General features: G+C 35.0%; 1 protein-coding gene across 1 annotated transcript in view; it reads right to left on the bottom strand.

Annotated features, from left to right (window-relative positions):
- Window positions 1–12149: 12149 nt before the first annotated feature.
- LOC150102384 (sperm-specific sodium:proton exchanger-like) overlaps window positions 12150–13613 on the bottom strand; it is a 44824-nt gene continuing 43360 nt past the window's right edge. Inside the window, exons 23-24 of the mRNA XM_090399688.1 lie at window positions 12702–12893; window positions 12150–12612 (exon numbers count right to left, since the gene is read on the bottom strand). Of these exons, the coding sequence (XP_090255814.1) occupies window positions 12394–12612; window positions 12702–12893 (411 nt within the window). The 3' untranslated portion in view covers window positions 12150–12393. The remainder of the gene's footprint in view (window positions 12613–12701; window positions 12894–13613) is intronic.

Raw genomic sequence — 13613 nt, 5'->3', positions numbered from 1 at the left:
GGGCCATGCATGGAAGCTGGGAAAGAGATCCAGAAGATATATTTGAAAATATGACTGGTGGTGGGAGGACTAGGGGCCATGCATGGAAGCTGGGAAAGAGATCCAGAAGATATTTTTGAAAATATGACTGGTGGTGGGAGGACTAGGGGCCATGCATGGAAGCTGGGCAAGAGCGTGGTTGACAAGGGTGTTAGAGCTAGGTTCTTTAGTTGGAGAGTGGTAAATGAGTGGAATAAGCTTCCAGAGTCTGTTGTGGGTGCTACGACCGTGAATGAGTTCAAGGCAAGGTATGATAGATACTGTATGAATGTTGAATAGTTGTTCTTGACATGATGTTAGGGCCTCCCTCGATGAGTCTGTCGACTCCTTGGAGTTTCCCGGAACAATAATAATAATAATAATAAATTAAAGTTTGTATTATCACTAATTTAAAAAAATACAAATAAGAACAATTCTTGCAGTAATTTACATTTTAACCAAGTCTTTAAAAAAACACCTTGTATGGGCCTTATTAAACCATAGTAGTTTAATAAAGCCCTTGAAAAAAATTAAATATTTAAAAAAGAATATAACAATTATTATTAATTTTAATCATAATTATTAGCTTAAGAACAGTCATGACGGCATACAAATCTGCCACATTCTTCTTTGGTGAGACCAACACACTCTTCATGGTACCATTTAAGACACCGTGTGCATTGTCTCATATCAGCAACCTTTTCTTCTCTGCATCCATGGCAATACCATCCCTCTTTGTTCCTTTATTTTATTTTATTTTTATTTTTTGGTTCTTCCTGTTTTTTAATGGCAGCCTTCTCTTTCTTACTATCCTTTTCTTTGAAAAGATCTTTGGTCACCGGCCCTTATAATTTAACGCTTTTCTTCGTGGTGTTGCCTTTACAACTGCATAATTTGACGTTGGCATTAACTCCTGAAACGATGATTTCAAAGAGTTCTTTGTTTTTAGATTTGCCAATGGAATATCATCATCGGAGTTATCTGAATCACAAGATGGAGGATTAGGACATGTTCTTACAGGTACTGTTATTGATGCCGCCTCTTCTGCTGTTTGTTCCCATCTTGGTACTGGCTCAATTGTCGGAATCCGAAGATGTTGAGAAGTAGAGTCGAAACGGATGATGTTAGTCTTGGCTGAGAGACATAAGACTTGGGTTCGGTGTTAGAAGAATCGGAGTCGTAGATAATTGGACGCCTGCTAACATTCAACACAGAAGTTTAATAAGGCCCCATCAACAAATTTACTGGGCCTTATTAATTGCCGCGAACTAGATTAGATCACATCTATTTTCACGTAAAATATGAATTCAAATCAATTAAAGCATTTTTTATCATAAAACTGATTGTTGAAAGAACAATTTAAATATAAAAACAATGCGAAAAGAACAATATTTTTAATTAAAACTTATGAATTATTGCGGCGTAATATTATTAAACTGGAAGACACAACCACCTCCCACAAAGGTCAAGCTGACACAATACAGTCTCTAGACAATATGGTGCCACTGATTTGCCATTGTATTGCGTCCTTTGTGTGTGTGTGTGTGTGTGTGTAAGAAACCAAACCTGCGCAACTTACCGTAAATGTGATTTTTTTTTTTTAATGGGCTTTATTAGACGTTGTGCCTTATTTGCCTCGGGTACCTTAATAATAATGATAATAATAAAAAATAAAATAAATTTAGCTAATTCAAGAGCTAATGTTTGTCATATCAAAAAACCTGTAAGGAGTCATATTTCATATACCTTAATGTAAATTATTTTACAATGATTTTTATTGTGAGTAATATTAATAATAGAATATCATCTTCATTATATTCGGAAAATAAAGCACTCTTTCTACATTACCTGAGCGTGTCTGTTCTCTTTTATTTTGGAGTTTCTTATTGTTGGCTTTCAATATAGGAGGTCCGTCGCTGTGTAAACTAGTTTATACGTTCTGCACTACAGCAAACAGCAAACATTGTTTGACAAGTCACTGTATTTAAACAAGTTAAACTCTTGTTTAATGAGAAACACAAACAGCAAACAACGCTGTGAATTGAAGAGTACAGCAAACTGAGCAAAGTACGCCATGTTGTTAGCTTATTAGAAAATCTGTTTACCTTGTTCGCCCACGTTGTACATACTCGAGTATTGTAATTTAAAATAAGTTAGGTTAAACGAAGTCTATCAAGAAAACGATTCAAGATCGCATTTAAATTTTCCAGCTCATTGGGATTAGTGAAAACTGGAGATTGCCCACAATTACGTTCATGTTATTTTTATAACTTGGGCCAGAGACATTGCGTAAGCTTTCGCTGTTGAAGCGAAGAGCATCTCACACTTCCTCCATTCACTATGATTACTGACTGTCATTAATTCAATTTGTGTACTTTTCTCTCCTTTTTCCTTGTCCACATACACTTTTCAAACAACAGAGATGTTATTTGTGCTCCGACGTACCAACCCATCTTTAAACCAGAAATTTGTATTTTTTCTTGGAATTTTCACTTTTATTGTGCAAGTGTTGTGTTAACCACCCTTTCTTGTCTTTAGGCTATCAGAAATGACTGTCGAAAAGAGACAAAATATTTAAGATTCCTCTTAACAGTCTGTAACATATGCTTTAGGTTCGTTCCAGAAAAAATGTGTATGTGCGCGCATGTTTGACCTTGTGCATTGATTTGTAGCTTTTTAAGAAGGAAGGAAGAAAGAATGAGAATAAACCATTCTATTCATTCGCTTTCTTTTCTAAATTTTTTAGCCTGCAGACTACATTACAGAATTCGTTTACTAACAAGCAAAACTGGCCCAATTGTTTAACAAACCACCTGATCAAACTAAGACGTTTTTCGATTAAACCTTATTTTGAGATAATAAAGTAAGTTTCTATGTTATTTACTACTTTTATCAAAGAAATAGAAAAACAGCATATACCAGGGGAGAAATCTCCACGCTTGCTATGCTTACTGCGCAAGCTCATTAATTGAGAAAGCAGTAATATTTATTTGTTAATAAATGCATGCATTTATAAGCATTCCATTTAGGCTTTTATTTTTGTAGACAAAAGACGTCTTAAGCTTGCGTGGTAATAATTGAACTTTGCGTTGTGTATCGAAGGCCGGTGTTTGCTCGTCTAGTCAAAGCTACCTTGGCTTGCTCGGTTGTAGGAGCTTCCAGGTTCTCGCTGCAGCACTGTGATTTCATGCGCGCGCATAGCCATTTCCGCTCCCTTCACGTCGTATTAAACACAGGCCATACGCAGTTAACGTAGCTCTAGCCAGTGAGCTTCAGCCAGCCTTTACAAGTGTGCGTGTTGCTTGGGAAAATTAAGTTGCAACCAACTTTTTATGACGATGTTATTAACCAGTTCATAAAGAAGAACCGTAGGGTAGAATTTGTATTCAAGTAGCTAAATTGAAAAAGATAGAATATCATTTGTATGATTAAATGTACATAAATTTCTAAATATATAGTTTTAAATGGTCAGTAATTCATTATTCCTCTAATCAGACTTCAATCACACCTCTCACTCCCTCAATGATAACAAGAGCAAACCGGAATTTCAAAACCAGCATTCGCCCCTGGCATATACATACTACAATCCTCACTTGATCGAAGGACGATTGCCACATGAAAACAACTTTCCCCCTTTTATATTGAGACTTTTGAAGGCATGGGGGAGATGATTCCCGCGAAAAAAAAAGATTTAGTACCAAAAGTCGCCAATAGGGAAATTTTGGCGCTGGCGGAGCCGAAAACAAGCGGATAATTACATTAAAGGCAGATAAAATGGAATAATAATAACAATATTCTGATGTATATATATATATATATATATATATATACACTGTATAAAAATTAACCCATAATCAGGATAATTGTGGATACGTGAAATGAACAATATAGATATCGAAGTATTCCATTCTACTTAGCAATATCACAAGCAGATATGAGTAAGTGCTCACGTTTCTCTCAAGATCATTTTGCCCATAATATTTTTATATTATATAGAAGAACAAGAAAAACTGAAAAAAAAACCTATTGCAAACAAATGGTATGAACGCTTAAATGATTAAGTATAAAAGGGAGTTTTTAAATAAAGCTGTATTAATAAAGAAATGTTTCTATTTTAAATCCAGGCAACACAATTTCAATGACTAAAATGCAAACACGAGTTAAAACTCTGCCATTCACTCTCGTTCAAAACGAGTTTACAGATATGACAGATAATAGCAACAAACAGCGATATTTGTTCGCTGTGTTTCCTCTGATGTGAACTGTGAAAAAGAGATGTTTGAACTCGGTGATGCTAAAAGATAAAATTCCCAGAACTGAGATAAATAAACAACAGACTTGACAGTACACTGCCTAATGCGAATGGATTGCAATGGATCAAGTTCTTAGAATGGTTAAGAAGAACCAAAAGTCTTTGAAGTAATTAAATGTTCTAAATAGTTTTATTTCGCAAGTACAATACGTCTGCCGAGTGTTCAATATTACTTAACATCTTAAAATCAAATTTAATTAATGCAGATATTTTTCGTGAAGTTTGGATTCTTCATCAGATTTGTTTTTAAATAATTTCTATCCAAACTACTTGAATGAAAGAATCGTCCACTTCGAAAACGTGAGCACAACAGCTTCGATTGTTTCTCACCAGGAGGCGGGACATTTGATGATAACAATCGGTAACAAACTTCAATTAAACCAATATGGAAATGATCTGTGAAAAATAAATAAATTGAATTTTTCATATGTACATATATCCTTTCCAATTTTTAATTTCGATAAGATTTGTCCTGCCAGACCTAATTTTTATATGCGCGTAAAACAAAAGGAATCTAATACATTTTTAATGTTAATACATTTTTGGAAATGCATCTAACAATGCTAATAATGACTTTGAAAATAAAATCCTACAATAATAAACTGCGATAAAAAAAGAGATAAAACTGTAATGAACTCCTAAAATTTTAATTGCATTTAGAAGAGCACATTTTTTTAAGTGTGGTACTTCATAAATATAGGTCATTCATACCACAGCGTCTTTATGATACTGCATTATTGCGTTTCTCTTACGAAACAATCAGCAACTGAACATAGGTAATAGATGCCTCGATGCCACGTCTTGGAATTGTAATATCTTCACACATGCCCATTGTTCTTTTCAAAAACATTACCTTGCCAACCTGGAATAACAATTAGCTCCAAATGCTACGTAATTCAACTACCATCTAGTGTATATTATGTAACGGTTTGTAAGTATTGTATCTAACAATACTCGCTACAATTGAACTCTTATATCTCGACTGAATTAATTTCGTTTCTTCAAGCAGACATTTGTTACTTCAAGATGGGAATTTTTTAAGTTGTACAAAACATACTTGAGGAGTTAATGAGCCCCAAAAAGTTACCACAAAAGCATAAAGTCACTCCGAACGCAACGGTAATAATCATAGTTGTTCGGTCTTTTCACAAGCAAGCTAGTCAAGCAAGTGTTTGCGTATATCTGTGCGTTGACTTTTTTTGGATGAGTGAGTCTAAGCACCTTTGGTATTCCTCTATGGAACCATCTTTAGTGTTAGTCAGGGGACAACAATGCTTCTGTCACCGGAAATACGGCACACTAAACACGTGCTTCGTAAGACAAAGACCAGAAAATGAGCGGACGTTGTCCGTTGCAGTTGTAAATGGATTAGCTTGTCTCGTGTCCATCTCATCGGCAATGGAGAGAGGAAGGGAGGGACTCTATTATATATTCCAAGGTTGAAAGGTCACAACAACTTTCTTTAAGGTTAGCAAAGAGTAGATAATGACCTGCCTCTGCGTTCTTAGAGATTCAAATTTCATTTTTCTTTTTTGTTTGTTTCATTTAGGTGTAGGCGGATGGGCTGATGGGTGCATATAGAGGCATAACAACCGATAGATTGATTTTCGTAATCATTGACTTTTGCTCTCATTATTTCAACGGATTCTTTCTGAATACATCGTCCAATACTTCTATTTTAGGTCGTTCCTACATTTTGATTTTTGTGGTCTGCAAATTACTGGGAGGCAGCGCCCTCTGCACAGCTCAACCAAAACTGATGACTCTTTGCTGTTTGTGGGAATAAACGTAAATAAGTGTACAGAAATTCACACGCCAATGCTTACATAAAAACTGTACGCAACACTAGTTCCATAATTACTTGGATCTTCCCTGCATTGGTTGATGGGGCACTTTTCGTTTTTATATTGAAGTAATAACCAGTATTTCGAGTATTGAAGAACTATGGCAACAAAACAAAACAAAGGAAACAAAAAAAAAACGAGAAACAATAAAATGGAATAATGATTCATTATTTATTATCGGAAGGTATCACTTAATTACATAATGTTAGAATAATTAGCATCAGATATCCGAAAGTAAGGCAAAAAAAAAAAAATGGAGTTTGCAGATATCGGATTCCAAGAAGTAGAAGTGGAACATTGTTGGTATGATCATTACCTCTTCTGTTATTTCGATCGAGGAACAACAACAAAAAAACCAGTTGCTTGTGTTTTCATTCATGCATTTGCACAGGTCGTGTTGGTGTGCATACATTAGGCATATCGCCAGGAAAGGCATTTCCTACCCTTCTGTTCCGAAACACTTTATTTTTCTTACATGGCTGTTTCGAAATTCCAAAGTATAATAAAATTATGGTTACGTAGCCAGTCTAGGACTTGAGGGCCTTTATTGTTATATACGTAATAATAATGTACAACTGTTATGCGTATATATTATATAATGTAATAAAATTAATGTGTTGTTCATTTTATTAATTTTTATTATTACTGTTATTATTTCATATATAAAAGTTATCGAATTGTCACGTGAAAACTTCAGATTCCGATTGTAGGGGGTTTTGTAGAATAAAACACTTCATCTAAACACTTTCCAGATACAGGGCAGTGCGGATACCGACTGAGCTACAGAGAACTCGAAGGTTATAGCAACATTGCATTTTTATAAATTGAAATTCGAGCTGCTCTACTTCTTTTTAGCAATTGTTTTTGTATGGAGCCCACCTTCGGTCAATCAGCCATCCTGGTTGATCGAGTGGTTTAACTATTCGCTCTCTAACTAAACAGGTTATGAGTTCGAATCTCACTGTGGCATGAGTGTTTCTGAATGTCTTCAGACTGAAAATTTCACTGAGTCTGAGGCCAGCACAGTGATTACTGAAGGCCTGGAGTGGATCGAAGGACTGTGTTGCACGCTAGAGGAAGGATTCCGGATTATGTAACCCATAACCTACTCCGTATTGATGGGCTATAGGTTTACAGGATTGGATTCCTCTTTAAAAAAATACATACATTGTATAAAAGTTCTAAAAACTGTCGGGGTTAATGAATTATAATCTTATTAATCTCAACCCACAACTACATATTCTTAGCAGCTGTGTTTGTAACGAATTTTCATTCATGTCGAATGGATGAATGTCAAAAATATTCCAAAACTGGCACCTAATAGAAAATTGACTCATACTTTGCAGAGTTAATTTTTGATATAATATCTTTGTTAAGTAGAAATTACAAGTTTTTGGTATCATTAGAAACACAAAATAAAAGTGTTTCCCATATTTACAGGATAAAGTAGATATATATAAATCCTTAAGTTCAGGGGATAATAAATCCCTCATTATTTTATTTTAAAGCCGGATACGAAACTTGGAGATCGAAATCCATCGAAATCTAAGAGTTTCATGCCGAAGAACTATCGGCGAGTCCAGGCGTAAGTGATCACCTGGGTAGTACAACACTAGGGCAACTCGTTGCAAAGGTGGAGCAAGATCCTTCACTATCCTTAATATTTTCCCATAATGTAAAACGCAGCTCCTAGGAGATGTAATAATGCCTTACATTATGAGGAGAGGTCACTGCCCAGACCGGTTTCGCCCTTTGTTGAGGTCTCATCAGCGAGTAGGTAGACCTGGAACTCCAGGTCTACCAACTCACCTACTACCTACTCAATAAAGGTCGAAACCGGTCTGGGCAGTGACCTCTCCTCATAATGTAAGGCATTATTACATCTCCTAGGAGCTGCGTTTTACATTATGGGAAAATATTAAGGATAGTGAAGGATCTTGCTCCACCTTTGCAACGAGTTGCCCTAGTGTTGTACTACCCAGGTGATCACTTACGCCTGGACTCGCCGATAGTTCTTCGGCATGAGACTCTTAGATTTCGATGGATTTCGATCTCCGAGTTTCGTATCTGGCTTTAAAATAAAATAATGAGGGATTTATTATCCCCTGAACTTAATTTACGCGGCCGGAAAAATAGCCTCTTGGCTCTTTATCATATATAAATCCTGCTAGGAATGATTTCTTAAATAAAATTTAGTAAGACGAGAATTAGATTGGCGGTTTTGAAATAGCACGGGCTTCTTTTAATAGAGCCTCCGTAGCTCAGTCGGTATAGATGAAGCCCTTTGGTAGGAAAGACCTGAATTCGATTCCCGTGAGTGACGCGGGGAACCTTTATCTGGTCTCTTTCGATTAAAGGTGATCCGTATGCCGGTCTCATACGGAGGTAGAGGGTTTTTTCATCCGGAAACTCGGGTTTTTAGTCCCCCAGAACAGGCAAACCGCTCCCGTGAACACACATGGATTACAGTCATGGATACGTTCCAGCCATATGCCAGTCCCAAGCGTGGATAAAATTGGAGGGTTGGGGAAAGCAGTGGTGAACTACCCTGTAAAAATCTCACCACGAACACTTTGTGGGCAATGCCTACAAAGTCACGGTCAGAAACGACTGAAAGGGAAAAATAGGTATGTAATAGGTACTTTTTAATATAAACACAAGCCTTATAAACTCAAGGCGGTATTACAAGCTCGTCTAGAGGGGGAGGGATTTTTATATAAACACTCATGGCTACAACGAGATTCGAATCCACAAACTGTTCGTTAGAGAGCGAGTACACTACCTACTTAACCATCAAAGCCGGATTTTATCCATAATAATTGAAGAAATCACTATAGATTTTCAGTGTGCCATTTAATGTTATATATTTCATTCCTTATATAGCTGCTAGCGAATATATAATGACTATAATATATCTCTCCATTTCCTTAACAAAAATGAACTATGGAAACTATTGAAGTTTTCGCACAACATATGAATAATATTAGTGTGTATAAACGAGACAAGCATCTATATCACTAATTTCACGCGGTATTATTGTCTGTTCCAGTAAAGTAGAGTAATCTACTTCAGTGACAAGAGATCGCTGGTTTATCCTTTATCCAGATATGAGAGCTTGCCGCTTCTATATGGCGTTTTAAGTTTCGCTTACGCAACTTGAAACTACTGTCTAGAAGAGAACAGTTTACAGCGAGGAATCCACGAATAGGAAGAACGATAGTTTTCGCATATTGAGACACCGACTTAGAAGCTATATTAATGATCATGTGATAAATTTAAATTTTAAACAAAGAAATTGCTTTTAATTTTAAAAGATCGCTTGTAAGAAAATTAATCAGGTTGTTATTGTTTTTTTGTTCCTATACTAAGAGAAGATGGTGCGTCTGTCGTGTATCAGAAATATGTCGTGTACGGCCATAATTTCGATCGAATCAAATTTCATCAAAATTAGTCAATTGGTCCAAGAATTGTTCTTTTGTATTTTGCTCCGTATTCTAAAAAAATACATTCTCCTGTTGTATATTTATTATTTGTTTACAGGCTGAGGAGAAATAAGACATGAACTAGGTATTGTCTGTTATTTGCTTAGTAAAGCGATATTTCTCGATGTGTCAATTTAACTGCTTGATTTCTAAATAAATGTTCCAACATTCCCCAAAAAGTCATTAATTATCGTACAATTATGAGTAGGACGTCTGTCAGTACAGATAAAAAAAGGATAAAAAGTCAGTAGGATTAAAAAAAATTGCGAGTGTTCAATTTAAAAGAACAACATATAATTGAGACAGCATAAACAGGGATACTATGAAATGCGAGTTTTGGAAAAGTATGTAATTGGTTTGAGAATTAATTAGAAATATTAATTCTCAGACCACTCCCAATTCTCTTTTTCCACTTCTGTTTCGAACATTTGACTTGGATTTTTTTTTTCTTTTTTCTTCTAGACTTTCGGTTTAGGATTGTACTAATCTAGGAACGGTTGGCTAGTCAGTGATCACAAACCTTATAATAAACAACTCGAAGCTAAAGAAAAGAATGAAAAGAGGATTCAAAGATAGTAACAATTACATTACACATGAAACTAGAGCAATGAACTCTATAATGAATTTACAATGAAATATTAGGCGGGGGGGGAGTTCTTTATAGAATGAAGGCAGGAATATCTACGCGAAATATTAAAAAAATAGTTTCTCACTTTAACTCAATAATAAAGTTTAATTTAGGATTCGATTTTTTTTTTATCTTAGTGTTCAAATTAATCTTATTTGCATTTTGAAATAGTTAAAAATTTACTCCACGGCTATTGAAATAAAACATTAAGCTCTTCAAGGGCTAGTTCAACTCAGGAATGAACTAACTTTATCTGTTTCCCCTGGTTGCATGGGAAATACTTGTGTGTGCATATAATTTCCATAATAGCGATTTTTTTAATTGTCTGGTATTTTTAAATTATTTGATCATTTAAACTTTGAAACTTATTTCTCATAGAAACGAAACTACACTTTGTATTTAGTTTTTATTTCAAAAGTTTTATTTTTATTTATTATTTTTTTTTTTGAGAAATTTTAATTATCTTATTTTTGAATTTTTGTACCTTTCTATCGTGATAAATACAATTTTATTCTAAAAAAACGAATTAATCATTTAAATAAAACTTATTTATCTTTTTATATAAATGAGTTTGAGGTTATTTACCTTTCATTTAAATGAACATTGACAGCGACAGAAATATATAGCAAGTCCGTAATGCGCCTGCGCACATTTTATGTTTTGGAACAACAATGAAACATATTCGCTCGCACATTAAAAACTCAACTTTATTCGCATTTATTGTCGCCCGGAAGAATAATCACTGTCATATTTAAATAATTGTTCCATTAGTGCTTTCCTAGAAGTCAGGTTGTCTTTTGTTGTTAGAATTATACTGTGCCATGTTGTACGCCATTTCCAACGAGTTATAATCGGACCGCTGGCATTTCTTCCAGCTAATAATTATCGTTTGGTTTTTGCTGATAAATTAGGAAGTTAAGTTCTTTGCAGAGTTGCTCCTTTGCAAGTTAAGGATGTAAGTTGTAATTTGTCAATTGCCTTTGTCTACTATAGATCAAGGCTAATAATAAGCAAAGTGTTTTTTTTTTTATCAGAAATTATGTTTTCTACGTCTATATGCTAGCTATTTCTAAACGTATATTATTAGTTAAAAGAAACCGCTCAATATTGCGATGACTGGGATGATTTCAAAGATGGATAGACTGGTTTGAACAGTGGTGAACTGTTGTTTTGTTATTTCTTGTTCATGCAGTCCTTTAAAAAAAAAAAAAACAGTTAGCTCGATTTTTTTATTTTATTTGTATACTGAAAATAAATAAGCTTATTTTGCTTCTAAGTTACGATATGCATAAAAAAATAATAAATTGGAACAAATAATTCTATTAGTATGCGTGATCAATACTTGAACAATATAAAACATGCGAATAAAAAACGAAAAATATTTAGTTTTGAGTGGACTAAGAAAGTTAATAAATGGCGGCTTATTTGATTTACTACAATGATTACATTGTACAAATGTTACTAGAGGCAATGAGATCCATTTAGCAACATATGTCACACTATTCATTATTTACGTAGTATCTTCAATGGAAATCAAAGCGTCACACTAATATAAATTGCCATAATTGACCCATTGTTATCTGCATTGGAGTTAATATTTCTAATTAGCTTATCTATTGTTTGAGTTACACATGAGAAAGTGTTGTCAAAGTCATTCACCTCTCAAACCAGCATCGTTGACATATTTGAAACTCACTGAGCATGCCTGTAACTGATAAATTAGTGACGTGTGTGTTTGTAAGAGCTATTTTGGACTGAATGAATGTTCACCAGTAACGCTGTCTGTCAGCTTAGAACAAGTTTTTGAAAGGATATAACATGCTGTATAATGGGAATGGGAAGATGAGTATGAATTGGGCGTGGCATCGTTTTTGACATTTTATTGATTTGTATTTATTAGTATGCGGTCGGCCTTCTTGGGTCATCTTTCAAATTATTTATAAAAAAAAAATAAAAAGGCATTGGCCTTCTGTGACAGAGAATTTAAATCAACTTTAGAAAGATAGACAAGAGTTCGATTGAATTCCGGTACAATTGCCGTAACTGTCATTATTTTTAGCTAGTCTTAACAATAGATTCCCTCTTCTTTACGGTTTTATTTTCAACAAATCATAGTTTGCTATCTTCTTTACTGGATTCGGTACTGTTGTGCGTTATGGTCACAGATGTTTCAGGTTGGTTAGTTGCTAACAAAACACGTCCATTTGGTGGGGAACAATGACGAGATTTTCTTCTCACGACGTTGGTCTCCGTTGAAGTTGATCCGTTGCATGGAACTTCTGTGATTACCGAAAAAGTATTTCCAACGTCACAGTAATTCTTGGCAGCCTGAAATATAAAACAGGACATTACAAACAATACCACAATAACATTTTGTTTCAAATTAAATTCTTGCACTTATCGTTGCTTTGCTATACCTCCATAGTTTCGGCAGATACTTGAGGATTATCATAACCATTCAGTCTCGACATAGATGACAAAGCTCGGGGTCGATAGGGTTCTACAATGCAGAATTGTTCCAATTCTCTGTTGGAGCTGGATCTTGAACGAGGCGATGTGAGTAAATTTTTCCTCAGAAATTCAGCCGATGCTCCAATAAATGCACAGCTCTATAGAGAATTTAAAAATAAATCTGAATATTAACTGAATCATTGCAATATGTATATTAAATTGTGAATAAGCTCAATTATTTGAGGTTATGCTAGATAATTGAGCGATTGGAAATGTTCGTGGAGATCTAGGAACCTAACGCTAAGATACCAAAAATGTCAAGAAGGGTGATATGGAGATTTGGATAGCCCGTTGGAAGACATCAATCTTGAGCTCAAAGAGGCTGCTAGAAGATTCAGGAGTTTGTCCTGAATCCTCTAGCAGTCTCTAAAAAAGTCTCTTACAAAGCCCCAGATAAGCCAAACAACCATGGCGATCAACAGCACAGACTACATTGGCATTGGCGCACAGAACATTCAGTCCGTAGAGCTCTGAATATCCGTGATTTTGAGGAGCTATTCATGCTGATAAGCGAGTGTGATGGATGTCTGAGAATGCCTTATGCCCGAAATACATTATCTTGTGAAGTGTATTGACGGACATGTGATCTGGAGATGTTTTACCTGGTGCAGATTCACTCAGACCTCTGATTGTAATGCCGACAGATATGCAATAGTTCTGGATAATTAATTGATTCCTATACTGTGACAGTTTTTACTGGACAGACCAATGTCTCTTTTGCCACTGCGGCGGCCATGTCTTAATGCAGATAGTGTTGCAACATGGTTTAAAAAAAATAAAATAATTTAAAAAAAAAAATAATTGACAGATTAGGACTC

The sequence above is a fragment of the Typopeltis vanoorti genome, chromosome 10 (genome assembly GCF_054136105.1).
Source record: "Typopeltis vanoorti isolate ZY-2024b chromosome 10, IOZ_Tvanoo_1.0, whole genome shotgun sequence".
Lineage (NCBI taxonomy): Eukaryota > Metazoa > Arthropoda > Arachnida > Uropygi > Thelyphonidae > Typopeltis > Typopeltis vanoorti.
The sequence above is the reverse complement of the archived record's forward strand: the minus strand, read 5'-3'. Positions and strand labels throughout refer to the sequence as shown.